The 17,245-nt window shown below is 48.7% G+C and overlaps 1 protein-coding gene across 4 annotated transcripts; it reads right to left on the bottom strand.

Annotated features, from left to right (window-relative positions):
* Positions 1–124: 124 nt before the first annotated feature.
* Positions 125–10,533, bottom strand: SERPINB9 (serpin family B member 9). Of its 4 annotated transcripts, none has more exons than XM_015234689.3 (7): positions 9,902–10,021; positions 8,736–8,913; positions 7,139–7,276; positions 6,660–6,777; positions 5,116–5,258; positions 3,431–3,586; positions 125–2,604 (listed from the first exon to the last, which is right to left on the bottom strand). In XM_015234689.3, the coding sequence occupies exons 1-7, from the start codon at positions 9,922–9,924 to the stop codon at positions 2,266–2,268; spliced, it is 1,095 nt and encodes a 364-aa protein (XP_015090175.2). In that variant the 5' UTR covers positions 9,925–10,021; the 3' UTR covers positions 125–2,265. The 4 variants fall into 4 exon arrangements, with proteins under 4 accessions (XP_015090175.2, XP_072801860.1, XP_072801859.1 ...); XM_072945759.1 differs by lacking the exon at positions 9,902–10,021 and adding an exon at positions 10,444–10,533 and having other exon boundaries at positions 2,291–2,831; XM_072945758.1 differs by lacking the exon at positions 9,902–10,021 and adding an exon at positions 10,305–10,433 and having other exon boundaries at positions 2,291–2,831.
* Between the last annotated feature and the right edge of the window lie 6,712 nt (positions 10,534–17,245).

Genomic DNA, 17,245 nt, shown 5'->3' with positions numbered 1-17,245 from the left:
CCATATCTTGTTTTTTGTGAACAATGCAGCAATGAACATAGGGGTGTATATATCATTTTGAATTAGTGCTTTTGTTTTCTTTGAGAAAAATATCCAGAAATGGAATTGCTAAATTGCGTGGTGGTTCAATTTTTTTTAACTTTTTTTATTGAGTTATAGTCATTTTACAATGTTATGTCAAATTCCAGAGTAGAGCACAATTTTTCAGTTATACAGGAGCATACATATATTCATTGTCGCATACTTTTTCACCGTGAGCTACCACAAGATCGTGTATATATTTCCCTGTGCTGTACAGTATAATCTTGCTTATCTGTTCTATGTATACCTGTCAGTATCTACAAATTTTGAACTCCCAGTCTGTCCCTTCCCACCCCCCTCCCTCCTTGGCAACCGCAAGTCTGTATTCTATGTCTATGAGTCTGTTTCTGTTTTGTATTTATATATATATATTTAGATTCCACATATGAGCGATCTCATATATTTTTCTTTCTCTTTCTGGCTTACTTCACTTAGAATGACATTCTCCAGGGACATCCATGTGGCTACAAATGGCATTATTTTATTCTTTTTTATGCCTGGGTAGTATTCCACTGTATAAATACATCACATCTTCTTTATCCAGTCATCTGTCGATGGATATTTAGGCTGTTTCCGTGTCTTGGCTGTTGTACACAGTGTTGCTGTGAACACTGGGGTGCAGGTGTCTTTCTGAAGCTGGGTTCCATTTTAACTTCTTTTGAGGCGCTGATGCATCTCCCTGACGATGAAGGATGCTGAGCTCCCTTTCATGTGTCTGTTGGCGTCTGTATGTCTTTTTTGGAAAAATGTCTATTTAGGTCCTCTGCCCATTTTTCAGTCAGGTTGTTTGTTTTTTTTGGATGTTGAATTGTATGAGTTCTTTGTATATTTTGGATATTAACCCCTTATCAGATACATTATTTGCAAAAATAATTTTTATAGATATTTAATGGTATTTTTATAATATATTCTTTCAATATGGTTATGGTGTTCCTCAAAACTGAGTAACTTTTCACTTTATCACTTGCTTAGATATTATCTTTCCTTTTTGTCTATTATCAACACTTTTTAAAATTCAAAAACAAATACAGGTACTGGGCCAATGGGATATCCCATATGCAAAAAAATTAAGCTGGACCCCTACCTCATATCCTAGACATAAGATGGATTAACAAGCTAAATATAAGACCTGAAACCATAAAAGTCTTATGGGAAAACACAGCTGTAAATCTTCATGACTTTGGATATGACAACACATTCTTAGCTGTGACACCAAAAGTATAAGCAACAAATGAAAAAAAGCAGATAAACTGAACGTCACTGAAATTAAAACTTTCATGGTTCAAAGGATCTTATCAAGAAAGGGAAAATATAACCTAAAGAATGAGAGAGGAGATTTGCACATCATGTATATGATAAGGGTCTAGTATCCAGAATACATAAAAAACTCTTACAGTTTGACAACAAAAAGACAAACAACCAACGAAGACATGAACAAAGGACTTGAACAAACTTTTCTCCAAAGAAGATATATACACATGGCCAGTAAGCACATGAAAAGGTGCTCAAGATCATTAGCCATTAGAGAAATGCAAGTCAGAAGCACCACGAGGTCTCACTCCCCACCCACTGGGACAGCCAACATCTGAAAACCAGAAAAGAAAATTACAACTATTGGCAAGGATGTGGAGAAACTGGAACCCTCGTAAAATGCCAATGGGGCACCCACTGGGGAAAGCAGCACAGTGGTTCCTCAAAAAGCTAAACGTAGAAGAATTACCACCTGGCCCAGAAATTTCCTCCTAAAACTGCAGTACACGCCTGTTCATAGCAGGATCACCCACAGAGAGCCAAAAGGTGGAAACAGACCAAACGTCCATCTGTGGCTGGTTGGATAAACAAAATGTGCTCTGTCCATACAATGGAATATTACTCAATTTAAAAAAGAATATGAAAAGGAGTATACATGTGTAACTGACTCACTCTGCTGTACACCAGGAATTAAGACAACATTGTAAACTGACTACACTTCAATAAAATAAATAGATACATACGACGTTGTGTTAGTTTCTCGTGTACAGCAGAGGGAGTCGGTTATACACATACACACATTTTCATCATTCAGCAGTTATTGCAAGATACTGAGTGCAGTTCCCTGCGCCAGACAGCAGGACCTTGTTGTTTATCTCTTTTATATATTGGGCTGCATCTTAACTACAAGAATCTATTGCCCCGCGACTCTGATTAACAAGTGCAAGTGAGTGGTCGGTCTTGGGGAGAAGCCAAGTGTGCTGGCGGGTCACCCAGCCGGATGGGGAACTGGCCAGGCCCATCCTCAGGGTGTGTGGAGCGTGACACGGGACACACATAGAGGGCAAGGCTCCCACGCGGTAAGCACGTCCCCCTCACGGGGAGGAAAACCTGCCGCAGAAGAGGATGCTGTTGGTCTCGTTGTGCCTGATGAAGAAGAGGAAGGGGTGGTCGGCACAGAACCTGGGTCCAAGCTCCATGCAACACTCCACCACGATCAAGGCCGAAGCAGCCGCGGCCTCCGTGCCTTCCTCGTTCACCTCCACAACGCTCCTGTGGGCGAACACGGACAGACACAGGTCCCTCGCGGTCGACAGTGCCGAGAGGTCGGCCTTGCCCTGCTGGAAGGCGTCCACCACCCCCAGACGCCGGAGCACGGACCCCATGTCGTAGTTCTCCTCCAGTTTAAATCTCGGGAGGAAAACTTCAACTTCGGTGCTCTTCATGCAGCCTGGCGTGGTCCAGGCGAGGAGCTTCTCAAAGGTGAGGTTTTCTTCCACCTGCAGAGTCCACCGGAATTCGACTTTGACTTCACACTTCAGCATGTGCCTACGTGCACAAAGGCCTACCCGCAACCCCTCCTCCTCTCGCAGGAGGACCAGCGCCACCCTCACCCGCCAGGACGCACGTGAGACCGCATCCTTGTGCCCCCCCACAGCTCCCTTCCGGGACAGGGGGACCCCAGCCGCCTGCAGGCTGGGGCCGCGCAGTTCCCGTCCTCACCCACAGCTTTTACAAGACATGCTTTATCCTGACAGTCGTCAATGCCCGGCGGACCACACCTTTTTTTCCCCTTTAACTATGAGTATTTTTTTTAAATGACAGTCATCTTTATTCATTTAAAAATTTTTTTGTTAATTTTTGGGGGGGAAGTAATTAGGTTTATTTACTTATTTGTTTAATGGAGGTGCTGGCGATTGAACCCAGGAACTCGTGCCTGCTAAGCACGCACTCTACCACTGAGCTATAACCACCAACCCCCAGAACCCAAGAGTCTGAACACTGGGCTCTGCTGCCCGGTAACCCGCATCCCAGCTTGGAAGCTGGACCTGGAAGGTGGAGGTGGGGCTTGAGTTCCAGCCTATGGGGTTCAACTCACCGAGCTCAGGGCCACGTGGTGGTCAGGGAGCAGGACGACCATGCTCAGCTCCTCGCCAGCGTAGGGCAGCTCCAGCACCTGGGCCTGCACCTCCTCTATGTGGGCGAGTCTGAACGTCCCTTCCTGGAACATCATCTGCACTGGCCTCTGCTCCTCCTGCCGGAAGCGAACAGACGGGCGCAGGCGGAAAGACGGGTTACCGACGGAGGCAGCAGACTTCCCGCAGAGCTGCAGGTGACCCCGGAGGGTTCCAGCACCAGTGAACGGTACTCGTGCTCTGGTTAATGATTACAAACTGTCCGCTCATTCCTTCCTGTTACCACTACAAGGCGTCTGTTGTAAGCAGACAGGGGCTGGCCTGGGGAACAAGACGTTTTATTCAACAAGATAGATGTGATACTCCGCATTTTCCAGAAAAGGAAGACAGGTTTCCCACAGTGCAAGTATGTCCAGCAACTGTATCCCAAGAAACAACATAATCAAATGAAGTCAAATCGGAAATGACTTCTATTTAATTAGAGACAGGTTTTATGATAAAGTGGGATGAAACTTCTAGTTTCACAGGGACGTGACCAGGAGTGTGGACGGACGCACAGGCTCAGAAGGCAGTCTGTCAGTAAGTGTGAGGAACCACGTGTGTCTTCATGCATTTAATCCAACTGTCCTGAGCGGGGGAACAGCTCAGCGGTAGAGCACACGCTTAGCATGCACCAGGTCCTGGGTTTAATCCCCAGAGCCTTTCACTGAAAAAATAAATCAACCTATCTCCACCCTAAGGAAAAAGAAAAAATAAACAAATCCAAGTGTCCCACATCTGATCCTCTGATTCAAGGAAATAACTTTTTTTTAAACACAGAAGTGCTATATGCATGCAGAAGTGAACTGAAATACTACAGTTATTAAATTCATTTTTAAAAGTTGACACAGGCCATCGATCATAAAAATTAAAACAGTTTCTAAAAGCAATGCTAGAAAAGTTGTTCCCCCTCCCTGCCTTTGCAACCAGAGGGCTGATTAAAGCACATGACCCCCCAAAAGGGCTTTACTCCTATCAGTTTCCAAGCTGCACTGAAAGGGTATTTGTTTAAAGGGTTGGAGGGTTTGGCAAACTATGGTAACACCTGCCTGAACCAAAGTTATACCTCCATGTCGGGGCTAAGGTCTTTGTCAGCTAGTTCTCATAGTAGAAAGTTATAAACACTGAATTCGTAATGTTAATTAACAGCAACTCGAGTCTATATTGATTTTAATTTTTTAAATACCTGATTAAAGAAATACGTTTCCACATTTTCTGTCTCTACCCCCACCCCAACACACGCATATCAAACCTTAACACCTGGGGGAGTTTTTTGGGTTTAGGTTGGGGTTCTTTTTGCTTTCTATCTGAGCAACTTGGGCTTAAAAGAAAATCTAAAGCTTCCAGAACTGAATGTATGGACCCATTCAAGCAGTAATGAGTGTATGAGAAATTATCAAAGGCAACAGGTACAGTAATAAAATGCAAAAAAAAAATATAGGCGGCAAGTAGTTTTCTGTACCTTCAGTTCTTTTCTACTGAGTTCATCTCATTCAGAAATGTGTTAAGTTTTGAATTATTTTAACCAATCATTAATGCTTTCACAAAGGTAACTTTTTCCATTCAATTTCGTCATCAAAGTAGCAGGATTTTCAGAAGTTTTCCCCACCTGGTTTACCCTAAAAGGCATCTCCCTTGTGTATGATTTGTTGAATTGCTCGTTCCACCTTCCTTTGAAGTAGATGGCGTTGACGAGGACCAGCCTGGTTTGCTCATCAATTGAGTTAAACGGCAACAACTCTGGAATTTTACCTTTTGGGAAAAGTAGAGAATATATTCCACTGATTTTTATGAAAGCATGATGAGTCACTTGTGACAAAGCTTACTGGCAGACCCTTAGTTATGAGTCAAGGACCAAACGTTCTTTTTTCCAATTTGCCGAGTTTGGTCATTACATACAGAAATCACACACACGGGTGGCATTCACCATCACCCGCGCTTCGGGACATCTGCAAAGTCAATGACGTGATGGAATTCTCCACCACTCAAGGGAAACACTGCTCCAGGTTGGGGAACCAGACAAGCAGGAAATGAGGGGTGGGCTGGAAGGGCCTCGGTTATCTCACGTGGTCAGACGCCCCAAAGCTATGTCCCGGGCTAACGTTCCACACCTGTGCCTGGGCCCAGCAAAGGCAGCCACGACGAATGGCCGAGGGGGAAGCCTGGCAACGGGCAGCGTGGGTGCTCAGAGGGGCTTCTGGAAGCCTCCAGAAAAGACTTCACTATTTGACCCTCCAGACAAAACACCAGATACCCCCAGAAATGGTCAGGTGACAACTGAAAGATACTCCCTTCTTCCCCTGGAGAGTGAGTGGTCCCTGTCCTATGAACTAAGAGCATCCCTGCTAATGCGCCGCCTCCAGGGGCCTGAGTGGTAAACGCAGATGGGGGAGACGGCGCTAAGTCTTCAAGGAAGGACAACCTCTTGTTCTTCACTGTCTTGTGTACTCACAGAAAGAGCAACATTCCTACTGGTACAAAGTGAAGCTGGCACAGAGGGGCCTGCGCAGGTCAAACGCCACACCCTCAGTGATCGCGGGGGCCAAGACTGGAACATGCCACCCTCCGAAACAGAAGCAAATAAGGCTCAACTCCCGCCCCTCCAAAAAAGGCTGATTTCCGTCTGCGGAATCCATCAGCCCCAGGAGAAGCCTGCAGCTGGCCTATGACGTCTAGGAAAGGGACTGGAGGCGGAAGACAGGAGAGAGGCAGGAGAGCAGGGAAGGGTAACGCCCAGGGCAAAGGCAGTGGTGCTGGGCCCACACGGACTCTGGAAAGAGGAGGCCCAGGTGCAGGATCCTACTGCCAGTCTCCTTCCTACAGACGTGCTAGGCGCACCCGACACGTGAACGTCGGAGGCCAAGTGACAGCACGTTTCACTGTAAGTTACTAAGCTGGAAACCTGGCCTGTGAGTTTCTTCTGTTTGTATCAGTCACTCTGGTCCTGGGCCAATGGACAAAATGAAGTCTCTCTTGTTGAAAATCCAACATCTGGACCGAACCTCTGTGAGCCCACTGAGGTTCAAATGTGCCGTGAGGCCCCTCCTGCCAACCTGGCGCTGACCACTGAAAGACTAGTGACGTCAGAGGGGGAAGGGATGGGGAAGAGAACAGGAAGGATGGGAGGAAGGGTGGGTAACACGTGGTTCTGACCTTCAGTCTTTTTTGAGACCCAGGCGTTTATCTGTTTCCTGGATGGCTCTGCGGCGTTGGCGAAGGAGAGCTTCTCCAGCTCGGCCCGGTAGAACCGAAGACAGGACTTCTGAAAGGTCTTGAGGAGGGTGGGAGGAGAGCGGCCAGTGAGGCTATATTCCTCAACAAAACGCCAGCAAGTTTCCAAACATCCTGAACATCACACACTTTATATTAAAAAGACCACACAGCTCTTAAAACTGATCATCTTAGTCTGTGAGGTATTAAGGTATCACTGTTTATGCACAGGTACGTACTAAGCCATGAGAACCAGAAATGGATAAATGAACTTTGGAAATACCAAATTTTAAATAATTCAAGGTATAGTTATAGAATTAGAAGTTTTTAAAGTAACATTCATAAGCTTCGCTCCCCTAGGGTCTTTCTCTCAGACTCTGTATTTTGACGACCACTTTCACTGTTCCGTTGACTCAACTTACAGAGAGAAATTCACAAGTCTCCTCTCCAAAGAGCCTGTTGGCCGTTCTCAGCAGGTACTGAGTGCCTGGCTTATTCAGCGCGGCGAGAAGTGACTGGAAACCCTGATGAATGTCTTTCTCTGGGTTTAAAGAAAGCAGCTGTTGAGATAAATAATTCAGAAATGATCAATGTTGCTCTTCAGTCTCAAACAAACTTGTGAGCAAAATTCTTTTCTCAAATACTTCACAAAATTTTCCTTTAAAAGGACAATTACTTTCATTCTAAGGGCAGATTCAATACATACTAAAGAAGTAACACCACGTGGGGCTGGGGGGAAGATACAGAGAGAAAGAGAAGGAGGCTTTTCTGTCCGGGTAGGTCTCTCTTGTTTAAAGAGGAATAGCAGGAAAGAATGGCAGGGATGAGGAGGGTTCAGAAAAGGAGCTGTTTTATAACCTTGCATCCCAAGGAAAGCACTAAGTGTGCCTTAAGTGGAGGAAGACTTACCTCTAAAATTTACAAAAAGAAATAAAGAGAGAGATGTAGTTAAAAGCATTAAAAATTCAAGGAGAAACTGGCATCAGTATAATGGGAAGACAACACTCTGAGTGTCTGCCAGCTTAAACAGAGGCCAGCCTAGCTCTCTGAAAGAACGTCCCTTAATGTGACAAGCAGCAACGTGGATTTAGCATCCTGTTGCCCGTTACTGTCCCGCTGAGCACGGGAGGGCAAGGACCGCTCCATGCCACATCTCACAAAGTAACCAGACAACCTGGGGGCTCTCCATGAAGCTCCATTAGGGGCTCGTTGGCCTAAAACAGCAAAGTTCATCAAGCAGGAAGAAACCCCTCCACACCTAAACCTTTGCTCCCGCGTGCACGAGCTGGGGAACGCTTACAATGAGTAACCACTGCCAACAAGGGTTCTCAGGGCAGGAGAGTCATGTTGAAACAGGAAGGCACATGATGAACACTCCTGCGTGGCCCAGCGGGGAGCTCGGGCACGGTATCAGTCTTCTGGTTTTGCCCTGGGCACGTGTCTCCTGCCCACTCTGCAAAATCCCCTGGGGACAGGGACAGACTTATTTTGGATGTTGACTGAATATTTGTTAGACTAATCTGACTAGCGCCTACGTCCTCTGTACATGTGAGAAGCACACGCCTTTTCACTCTCTTTGCATATTTCTGTCTGTCCCCTTACTGCGCCGGAGGGCATATTGGTATGCCAATGACTTGAAATAGATATTAACCTACCCTTCCTTACCAATGAATAATTATACTTACAAAGTCTTTTACTCTAAAAATGAGATAGATCTTAGCTGCTGGGATTTCAAACAATTTTGGTATCATTTCCTAAACAAAGATAAAGTGCTCGGACAAAATTTTGATAGTTATATCGAAGTTATTAACTGGAGAAACGTTTCCACAAAAAAATCGCAGCTAAGGAGACCCCAGCCCTGCTCGCTGCATCTGCTTCCCAGGGCAGCCCCACCTCCCCGAGACAGCACCTGTGTGCCCATGAGGCATCCACCCCGCCCTGCTTCAGGCAGCTCTGGAGAAGGGCTGAAGCTGGGTGACAGAAGAAGAGCAGAAAAGGCAGTCCCTGCTCCAGGCTTACCTGGGCCACCTGGGCAGCTGTGTCTCCTTCTGCCCCTAGGAAGACCATGGCCAGGGCAGAGGAGATGCTCACTGGAGAGTAAAACACGTTGTGCGAAGGGTCATCTTGACATAGAATCTTTAAAAGGCGGAGAGCAAAGGTGCCAATTGCTTCCGAAAGAGCATCCATGATGCCAGGTCTGGAGACAGAGAGTGAAGGGAAAGACTGTCTCAGTAAACCCTCAGTGCAGCTGACCTAACGCATGGCCATTTTGGAAATGTACTTTTTTCATCTGAAATCTCAAAAATATTTTAAGCTGGAGGAAGATCCAAAAAGCAAGTCCAATGTCAAGGTAATTAGCTAAGCATGGTACTGGCAACAGGTCAGACTAGCTTGGGAGCCCTGGGAAGATCAACAGACATGGCTCACAGGTGCGTGTGCACCCATGTGCGTACACGCGCGCACACACACACACACACACCCTCCCGGGAACTCTGAAGTTCAGTCATTTCCCATCTGAGGAGGAGGACAGGGTCGGGGAGGGGGAGGGGGAGGAAACCCCAGATGAAAACGCGCAGGTTCTCTGCCTGGTCTCCGCAGCACCACGTCTGTTCTTGCGGACGTTTACCAAGAGCCCTTGTGAGATTTTCAGCTATACACGAGACCATGGTCTCCCCGTTTGCCAGCTGATACTTGGAAATTGCTGAACTACCCGGACAGGCTGGAATCGGGCATAAAGTTGGCTGCGAGGCAGACAACTTTCACCCACAGTGGCTGCGCAGTCCGGGGACAGCCCTTAGCTCCTGCTGGCCAACAACTCCTGCCATCACCCGGCTCAGAGGGCCGCTGCTCGCTGATCTCCCGACCTCAGGGGACCTTCGGACGTTGCAAACCGGCCCAGACACTGTATGTTGTTTTTCAGGGTGCTTTGTTTCGTTTTGTTTTTTGGCTCAGAAACACAGGTTTGGAAGCTTCACTCATTCGTCCCAGCAAAAGCCGCCAGACTGGAGTCCCCCCGCCGCCCCCCTCCCACGAGGCGGGGGAAGTCAGTGCCCGTGGGACGCGGGAAAGGCCCGGAGGAACGGGGTCCAGGAGAGCAGAAGGGACGACCAGGCACTGCCAGCGAGAACGGGGAGGCCGGGACTGCGAAGCAGGGGACTGGTGGGTAGGGGGTGCCGACAGCTCACCTGAACCTGAACGCACCCGCCATCAGCCCCCAGCATAGCTTAGCAATGAGACCCTCAGGCACCCAATGCTCGCCTCAGGCCCTGAGAGCCCTCGCTGTCCTCTCCCGCCCTTCAGCCCTCACATCCGTCACCAAGGCTGCCTCTGCCCCCTAAGAGCTCTGGACCGGGTCTGCCTCGGCTGGTGCCGCACCTGGCCCGGACCCCGTCCCCGCCCCTTCCTGCCGCCGCTTGAGAGCCGCAGGCCACTCGCCCCGTCCCCTCGCCCCGAGCTCTCCCGCGGCCCTTAGCGGCGGCTCTGAGGCACTCGGCTCAACCGACTGAGCGCCACCCGGCGCCCGGCCCCGGCTGCAGTCCCTCCGAGCCACCTCTGAGCCTTTGACGCCTGCTTCCCGCGCGCGCTCACCTTCCTCGCTGCGCAAGCATCGGCCTCCGGCGGCCTCTGCTCCCCTCCCCGCGCGGCCCGGCCCGGCGGCTCCCGTGAACAGGCCGGCCCGCCCGCCCCGCGCCCTGCCGGAGGGGTCCCCACGGCGCGCCGCGCCCACCTGCCTCCTCGGCGCCGCCGCCCGGACCCCGACTGCCCCGGCGCAGGCCCGGCCGCCGCGGGTCGTGAGATGCGCGCACTCGGGACTTTCCGCGCGCCGACCGCGGGCGGGGCGGGGCCGGGGGCGGGGCCGGGCCGGGCCCCAACCACGCCCCCGCCCCGCCCCGCCCCGCCCCGCTGAGACCCACGGATCCCCCGCGACGCGGGAGTGTGGGGGGCGCCGGGCGGGGCAGGTGCTGCAGGCGACTCCCACAAGAGGTTCTGAAAGGGAAAGGGATTCACAGTGTCCGCCCGCCGTGTTCCGAGGGGACCTCCAGGCTGGCTGTCCGTCCAGTGAAGAAGTGACCCCTGGGGCGCCTGCGGACAGGCAGAGAGGACCCGGACCCCTGGACTCTTCTACTTCAGGGAAGCAAACAAAGGTGGAGTGGCAAAACTGTTTTAGGGTAGGGAGGTCCTGTGGGTCTTTATGGTGTTGTGCTGTCTTACAGGGACGAAAGATTTAGCCAGAACAAAGTGTTTGTTCGAGGTGCCACCACTGATGAGCTGTCCTGAGCCCAGATACAGAAGCCAGGCGTTCTCACTCCTCGAGTCCGAGCTGCTGGTGCTTGGACGCCGCTGCTGGCGTGTAAGCAAAGCAACAGAAACAGATGTGGGGTCAGACTGGCTCAGGACGTGGGGGTCCAGAGACAGGACAGGCTTCCGGCTGGTGTCAGAGGTTTGGGGTGTTATCTGTGCCCTGTCTCATCCCTCATGTGTCAGTGTTATCCTAGGCTGGCAACCAGAGGCCCCAGCGACTGGAAACATGTTGACCTGATGATGTCCAGAGGAAGGGAACAGACCCAAGGACTGCCTCTCCGAAGCAGGGAGACTTTCCTGGAAGCCTTGTCCCTCAGCAGATTTCCCTTTCTGTTTCAAATGAGCCCAAATTAGTGCATTCTCCTGAAGGCCTGAACTAGGTTGAGGAGAGCCAGGTAACTCAGGCACAAAATCTAAGGGGGCACACGCTCCTGCACCTGTGTGACCCTAGGGACCAGAGCATCCTCACATTTTGCACCCTAAGTACCTCCTTTTTTTTAAATAACAACTTTATTGAGATATGGTTAACATATCATAATATTCACCTTCTTAAAACATACAATTCAATGGTTTTTAGTCTATTCACAGTTATACAACCATCACCACTAACACCAGAACAGCTCCATCACCTCAAAAAGAAAACCGAATCCAATAGCAATGTCCTCTGCTCCCTCCCCACCCCCAGCCCCTGGCGGCCACTAGTCCATCTTCTGTCCCCGTGGGTTTGCCTGTCGTGGGTATTTCATACAGATGGAACCAGACAATCTGTTGTCCAGTCTTGTGACTGTCTTCTTTCCCTTAGCCTAATGTGTTCAAGGTTCGTCCTTGGTGGCTCAAGGTAACATGTATCAGTACTTCATTTCTTTTTATGGCTTAATGACAGGCACAATAATATTGGGTATACATCCATCTTGTCACTTATTCATCAGTCGGTAGACATTTGGGTTTTGTCTGTTGTCACTTGCCTTTTGTCTCTTGTGAATAATGCTGCTCTGAGTTCACTTTCATTTCTCGTGGGCACATACCTAGGAGTGGAATGGCTGGATCATAGAGCGACTCTGTATTTACCTTTCCCTGAGGAAGTGCCAAACTGTTTCACAAAGCAGCTGCACAGGTTTACACTCCTACCAGCAATGTATGTCAGTCTCAATTTCTCAGCATCTGTTGTCTACCTTTTAAAATTTTAGCCATTCCGGTGGATGTGAAGGGGTATCTCGTTTTGAGTTGCATTTTGCTTATAACCAGTGATGTGCATCGTCCCCTGAGGAGCTGCGGCTGCTTTCACAAGGGACTCTGTGAGCTGGGGGCGTGCAGGGCTGTCTGTGGGGCACTAGGGAGAGGCACTTCATCTCAACTGCTGCAGACGCAGACCCCGTGTGGCTGCAGGGTAAACACGCCAGGATCTCTCTGGCTTTGTGAGCCGGGGGCCTGGTCGCTGGCATCTCCTGATGAGCCTGGCAGCGGTGGCGGGCAGAGCTTTCAGGTGACCCCAGAACAGAAGAGCAGAGGGCTGGTCCGTGGGTCCCTGAGTTGCCCCAAGGATGCCCACAAACAGCAGGCACAGCCTGGGGGGGCAGGACACTTAGAGGTGCCCCAAACGCTCCGAGACCAGCCAGCCTTCTTCGCCGCCCACGTCACACCTCTGACACCTGGCTTCCTCCCAGCGGCTGGAACGCACGGCGCAAACGTTCACAAACCACCCAGCACACAGGTCTTTGGGTTTTTGCCCCCCATTCCAACTGCTGCATTCATTTGGTCAGATTTCAATTAAGGCGAGGTCGGCAGGAGGGGGAGGTGTGTGGACAGCAACTGTACCTGTTTCTGGAGAAGAGAGCCCGCCGCAGACTGAAGTGCTGCCGGCTTTGCGGTGCTGATGGAAGCGGGTCTGTGCGCCCGGCGGTCCCCAGCGCCGCCTCCTTGCTGGCTGCTGAGCGCTGTGGGCAGCCTTAGCGAACATTCCAGAAAAGTCGGCCTTGGCTTCCTCAAACGTACCAGTCATTCCTAAATTCAGAGAAAAGACTCCAGGAAGAGGTACAGTTGCTGGGACACGTTCACCAGATCATCAAAGAAACCCAAACCAGAAAGAGGCGGAAGAGACCGCTTCCCTAAAGTGCCCTGACTGCTGCCTTTGCAGGTAAGGTTTCACATGACCTTTCAGAGAAGTGAGATGTATGCTCCCGCAGTAATTCCGAAAGGTGTAAGTCCTCTTCGTGTTCTCTTCTTCTTTCACTATGCACACTCATACACTAAAAAGGACCTATTTTTCAAAAAGTTTATTTGCGTAGCTGCATTTCAGTTTTAAGCCAAAGTTTCAAATAAAACAAAGTTGAAATCCTTTGCCTTTTTGTGAAACAGAACTGTAGTTTCACCTCACTTATCAGAAATGCAATGTGGTCACAATACATTGAGGCTTTTGTCCAGAGAAAACACGTTGGTCACTTGAATCCTCCCGTGAACTATGGGAGATGCCCTGTCCTCCACAGTTCGCCTCTCCACGCACATCTGCCGTCTCTCCATCACCACGGTGCCCCTCCTGCCACCTGTGGGCTGCACTGGCTTTCCTGAGCTGCTGTGAAGGTGTGAAAAGGTCAGCCCTATGGAATCACTGGAAAAAGGGGAAAAAACCATGCCTGGTTCTTTGTGACAGGCACGAATCTGCGGGCCATCTGGGCAGTGGTGTCTTCCATTTGTTCCCAGGAAGACCACGGCCAGGGCGGAAAAGAGGCTCAGGGCAGGAGACAAAAGTTCCCTGAGTTTTCCTCTACTCAGCCCTCTTTTTTTTTAAACACCTTTATTGTGATATAATTCCTGTACAGTAAACTAAACATATTTCAGATGTACAATTTAATAATTTTGATAGATTCATAGGTATACACCTATGAAACCGCTGCCGCAATCAAGATAGCTGACATTTCCATCACTCCCCAAGAGGTGCAAATTTCAAACTCCCGATTTATCCCTTCCCACCCCCTTTAACGCCTGGTAACTATAAATTTATTCTCTATGTGAGTCTGTTTCTGTTTTGTAGATAAGTTCATTTGTATCCTTTTTCTTAGATTCCACATATGAGTGATATTATCTGGTATTTTTCTTTCTCTTTCTGGCTTACTTCACTTAGGATGATGATCTCCAGGTCCATCCATGTTGCTGCAAATGGCATTGTTTTATTCTTTTTTATGGCTGGGCAATACTCCATTGTATAAATCTACCACATCTTCTTTGTCTGGTCATCTGTTGATGAGCATTTAGGCTGTTTCCATGTCTTGGCTATTGTAACTAGTGCTGCTGTGAACACAGGTGCACGTGTCTTTTTGAATTGTATTTTTCTCTGGATATATGCCAAGAGTGGGATTGCTGGATCATATGGTAAGTTTATTTTTAGTTTTTTAAGTAATCTCCACACTGTTCTCACAGTGGCTGCACCAATTTACATTCCCACCAACAGTGTAGGAGGGTTCCTTTTTCTCCACAGCCTCTCTAGCATTTATCACTTGTGGATACCCAGCATTCTTTGGAAGCTGATGGCAAAAGTTCCACTCACCACGCAGGCGAGTCTGTGATCTTGAGGACCAGCAGGGAAGGTCTGGAGCCAAAGCAGAACCAGAAGCAGACAAGCCAAGCCTTCCTGTGGTCCACCTAGTTTTCAGTACCCCTGTGGGGAGACACTGGGTGTGGTGAGCAGAATAAGGGCCCCCAAAAGATGTCCACATCTCGATCCCCCAAACCTGCGACTGTATCACCTTCCGTGGCAAGAGGGACTTTGTAGGTGTGATCAAGTCTAGGATCCTGAGATGGGGAAGATGGTCTTGGATTGTCTGGGTGGGTTTGACAAATCACAGGGTCATTATGACAGAGAAGCAGGAGGGTCAGAGGTGGAGGAGGAAGTGTAAGGACAGAAAGAAAAGTCAGAGTGATGTGGGACCACAAGCCAAGGAATTCAGGTAGCTTCTAGAAGGTGAGAAAGACAAGGAAATGGGTTCTCCAGACCTCTAGAAGGAACCAGCCCTGCCAACCTGCTCTAGACTTCAGAGCTCCAGAACTGTAAGGTAACTCACTTCACTGGTTTTCAGCCAGGAAGTGTGTAGTCATTTGTTACAGCAGCAACAGGAAACTAATACATTTGTTTATTCACAGAGCAGCCGATTCCAGCTGCCTGGGCTGGTGATGGGTGACCCTGGGCAACAGGAGCACTGCAGGCTGGGGACCCCTGGGGACCCTCCCCTTCTCTGGCACAACATGGCCAGCACTCCTCTGTGCTGGCTCTGCTTGAGCATGGTCCACGCATCTCTCTCTAACCCTCAGAACCACATGCTGGGGGCAGTGAAATTACTATCCCACTTTGGCCAGAAGGAGACGTCACTGATGAAGTCAGGGCGAAACGTGCCATGAGATCCCAGAGCCCAAATCATTTCATAAGACCCCCTACTGCTGCTGGTTCTCCTTCAGTTTGGTGTCTCGAATATAATCATGAACAATGTTCCACGAATATAGAATATAGAATCCACATTTCCATCCCCATGTCACGTGGAACCAGCTGGGCAGATTTCACCAGATCTGGAGGGCTGGTTTGAGACAGTCCAACCTAAAATGGGGCTCCATGGAAAAGACAAACTTTACGTTGAATCAGGGGGACTCCAAAGAGACACCCGTTTTCCACTCAAGTGGCTGAAACTGGGCTGGCTTGCCACCCCCACCCATCCACCCCAACCCCTGGCAGGGACGGCAAATGAGAAGCTCCAACTGGCAGCCCTGGGGAGGGCACGCCCTCTAGAGGCTGTGATTCAGAGCCAGCCCCGGCTCTCCTGGCGGCTCTGTGAGGCGTGCTCCCAGGTAAGGAACAGCAGGACCCATCTGTATGTACCCTGGAGAGCAGGAAAAGAGGAAGAGATACCCTAAAAGAAGCTTTGTTACTAAATCAAAAGCTATTACAGTTAACTCTTGGTTATTATAAGCTTAGTAAATTATCAAAGTGCAGCACTAATGTTTATTTCTATTAAACCTTATTTAATAAGAGTGGGGTGAGATTTTTGACTGGGCCACGACTCGATAAAATACTGAATTTCATCAATGCAACTGTGTTTCCCCAAGTCACCTTGCTGCCACAATCGTGGACATTTTGGGAAATGAAGAGACAGATCACCCATATACCATAACCTTGCAAGCTGTTTTTCCTCTATTATTTCAGCCTTTTTTTAGATGCGTGTTTATTTTTAGCTCAATAGTTTTAAAGTCATGTAAAAAAAATATGTTCCGGTTTGGGAAATGAGAAGATAAGCCACAAAAAGTGACTGGAAACTCCACCCAGAGATAAGGAGCATCCTGCACAGATTCTTTTTTTTAATTTTTAAAAAATTGTACTAAAATACACATAACAAAATTAACCATCTTAACCATTTAAAATATACAGTTTTTTTAAATTGAAGTACAGTTACAATGTGTCTATCTCTTGTGTACAGCACAGTGTCCCAGTCATGCATATATATCCCCATGTTTGTTTTCATAGTCTTTTTCATTAAAGCTTATTACAAGATATTGAATACAGTTTCCTGTGCTCTACAGAAGAAATTTGTTTTATTATCTAAATTTTAATATAGTGGTTAACATTTGCAAATCTCTAACTCACAGTTTATCCCTTCCCACCCTCTGTCCCCGGTCACCATGAGACTGTTAAGTATACAGTTTGAGACACTGTAGCATTAAGCACACTCATGTTGCTGTGCAACCATCACTCCCATCCATCTCCAGAACTCTCCCCATCTTGTCAAACTTAAACCCTGTCCTCATTAAACACTAACTCCCCTTTTCCCAGGAAACCACTATTCTACCTTCTGTCTCTGAATTTGGCTCCTCTAGGCGCTCGTGTAAGTGGAATCCTACAGTATTTGTCCTTCTGTGACAGGCTTATTTCACTCGGCGTAATGTCCTCGACGTTCATCCACGCTGTGGCACGTGTCAGAATTTCCTCGCACTTTCTAAGGCTGAGTGCGTTTCCACTGGACTGGGTTTTGTTTGCACAGTCATCCTTCGGGGGCCAGGTGGGGCGCCTGCACCTCTTGGCTATTGTGAATGATGCTGCTGTGAACAGTGTGCAAATCTCTCTTCAAGACCCTGCTGTTCATTCTTTCGGGGACACACCTAGAAGTGGGGCTGTGGACCGTATGGTACTTCTGTGTTTAATTTTTTGAGGATCTGTCCTACTGTTACAGATTCATTTTCATAAGCAGACA

This window comes from Vicugna pacos, chromosome 20, assembly GCF_048564905.1.
Source record: "Vicugna pacos chromosome 20, VicPac4, whole genome shotgun sequence".
In the NCBI taxonomy this organism is placed as follows: Eukaryota; Metazoa; Chordata; class Mammalia; order Artiodactyla; family Camelidae; genus Vicugna; species Vicugna pacos.
Note: the sequence above shows the minus strand (reverse complement) of the source record. Positions and strands in the feature narration are given on the sequence as shown.